The sequence below is a fragment of the Camelina sativa genome, chromosome 7 (assembly GCF_000633955.1).
Source record: "Camelina sativa cultivar DH55 chromosome 7, Cs, whole genome shotgun sequence".
Taxonomy (NCBI): Eukaryota; Viridiplantae; Streptophyta; class Magnoliopsida; order Brassicales; family Brassicaceae; genus Camelina; species Camelina sativa.
The window spans coordinates 20,976,794-20,979,404 of record NC_025691.1 but is presented as its reverse complement, the minus strand read 5'-3'; the positions used below and the strand labels follow the sequence as shown (position 1 = coordinate 20,979,404).

At 31.6% G+C, this 2,611-nt stretch overlaps 1 protein-coding gene across 1 annotated transcript; it reads left to right on the top strand.

The window, feature by feature from the left end:
- On the top strand, positions 849-1,741 carry LOC104701751 (leucine-rich repeat extensin-like protein 3). The gene has a single exon (XM_010417489.1). The coding sequence runs from the start codon at positions 1,157-1,159 to the stop codon at positions 1,574-1,576; it is 420 nt and encodes a 139-aa protein (XP_010415791.1). The 5' UTR covers positions 849-1,156; the 3' UTR covers positions 1,577-1,741.

Here is a 2,611-nt window from a genome sequence, read left to right as displayed (position 1 = left end):
TTAGGTTATGTGTTAGTTTATATGAAAAACTTAAATTATATATTTAAGTCACATAGTAAACTTTCGTTTTTATTATTAATAATATTTTATTACCTCAAATGCTTAAAAATATTAATGAAAATTATTATCAAAGTTGAACAATAAAAAATAAATAACTTTAAGAGATATGTATAATGTAGGTATGATTATATTTAAATAAGTTATATATTTTGATATTGTATGATTTGAATAAATAAAATTGTCAAAAATGTTAATAACATTTAAATTAATTTGTTAAGTTTTTTCTATGATTATTAAATAAATTTAAATTAACTAATACATTCTATTATACAATAATCTGCGCATTTGCGCGGGATATATATTATTAACTACTTATATATATATATATGGTTCTTTCACGATTTTTTTTTTTTTGGAAAATCATAGTGGTTTACGAGAGGAACCAACCACTAAAGATGACTAGGTATACTAATTTACTGCTAATATCCAAGTTATAATATTAATCGCAGACTTCGCCTGCTTTTCATGATTTTGTTAGAAGAGGCGGTCCAATTCACGCTTTAGCAACGATGTTTCCAGTGGTGGTGTGACACCACATAGTGATGCATATTTTACGCTTTAAATTTTATAAACCAGATTACTACCAATCTGCGATCAATTATTGTGTTATCAAACGTTCTTATTATTGGCAGCAAATAATTGGAAAACTTTTAAGTGTATATTTTATTTTTGAGTGGACGACGGTGGATTAAAAGGCTAATAATTCCACTACTGTTAAGTAATTTAAGTATTATTTCGAGTAACACGATCATGCATATGTTACATGGTCTCCATATGGGACCCCTTAATCCAAGCTCCAACTCACATGTAAAAAAGCCTACTTCACAAATTGAATGTATTCTTCTTATTCTTCTTATTCTTCTCTTTTTATTCTTGCATGTTGTAAAGTAGTTTTTTTTTGTATAATTATCAAGACAGAAATATATAGTCTTGAATAAATATATCAGTCCCATGCACACCCTCTTACCAAACCACCTCACCATTTTTTTTCTTTTTTTTCAAACGTCTAAGTTCTAACTAGAGAATCTTCCCAAACCTCTCTTTCTTTATTCGGTTCTCCGGGACAAGAAAAAAAAAACAAATAACAACTCTGAGCATGCCGGAGAAAACTCACCGTATAAAGGCTCTCGTGGCCACTATCCTCACCGCGATGGCGTTTCTCACGTTTCCTATGATCATAAACGCCTCAGATTCTTCAACCAATAGAAAACTCGAAGAGGATCAAATAAAGTGTACACCTTGTCTCCAAAACGTTCCTCCTCCCTCACCTCCACCACCATCACCTCCACCGCCGTCCCCGGCTTGTCCTCCTCCGCCACGTCCACCTTCGCCGCCGAAGAAGTCTTACTGCCCGCCACCTCCGTCTACCTACATATACATGACGGGTCCACCCGGTGAGTTGTATCCCGTTGATCAGCAGTTTGGAGCGGCTGCTGGTAAAAGCTTCACGGTGATGAAGATCTCGGGACTGATCGCATTTGGAGTTATGAGTTTCTTGATGAGGATGAACAAATAATGATGTTTCGTTGTTCAGATAAACTCTTAATTAATTATTATCCAAGAAATGATCGATTGTGCATTAATTTATCATTTATGTTAGGATCAATTATGTTTAACCATATTTCGTTGTACCAAAATTTATAACGAAACTTGATTATATAATATGAGTAAGTTAAATTTATTTTTAATGTTCCCAGAAGTATCAATTTTGGGCGATGATTGTTGAAAGAAAAATAAACAATATTCTTTAAATAAAAGTTACTGCTTCAAGAATTAAAAAGAGACATTAATTATATAAAATTCTTGCTAAGAGGAAAGTAAAAGTTAATTAAGTCAGGAATTTCAGGTGAAGAAGTTGTAAGAAAATATATTTAAATTTGATAAAGAGTTACAAGAGAAAGTCAAAACTATATATTTTCTTGGATCAACGTCAAAACTAGGAAATTGAAATAAGAGAGAGGTTTCAAGTTAGACCTACATGTGACTCGATTAGAGTAAGGAAAACTACCTTTCACCAAAACGTAGGTCGAAAGAACCGACCGCAGACGTGACATTTGTAATTTGATTTCCTTAACCACATGCACAATATATTATTATTATTTTTTTTTTACCGTTCTTCATTTTTAATTTTGGCAATCTGAAAACTGTCCTTTATTTGCAGTTTCATGATTTTGGATATAGTGGTTCCGAATTTTGGAGTTAATCGTTAACATTCTCTGTAATAATTTTACAATGTCTGATATATATTATCGTTGATTAAAAAAAACTGAACTAAACGAAAGACATGTGAATTGTTCTGTATACGTTTATGAACTATCATATAATTCCACAGGTTCGTAAAAAATTTCATATGTTTATCGTTTATGACTTCTACGTTTACTTGGCAGTTTTGTTTTTTGTTTTTTTTGAAAAAGACTAATTATAAGTTTTTCACACAATTTAGTCATTGCATAGAAGCTCCCTTCTCTATATGGCTATGAACATTTCACACTGTTAGAATAGGAATACATATATTCTTCAGTGTATATAAGGTGCTTAGTTAATAGCCCCC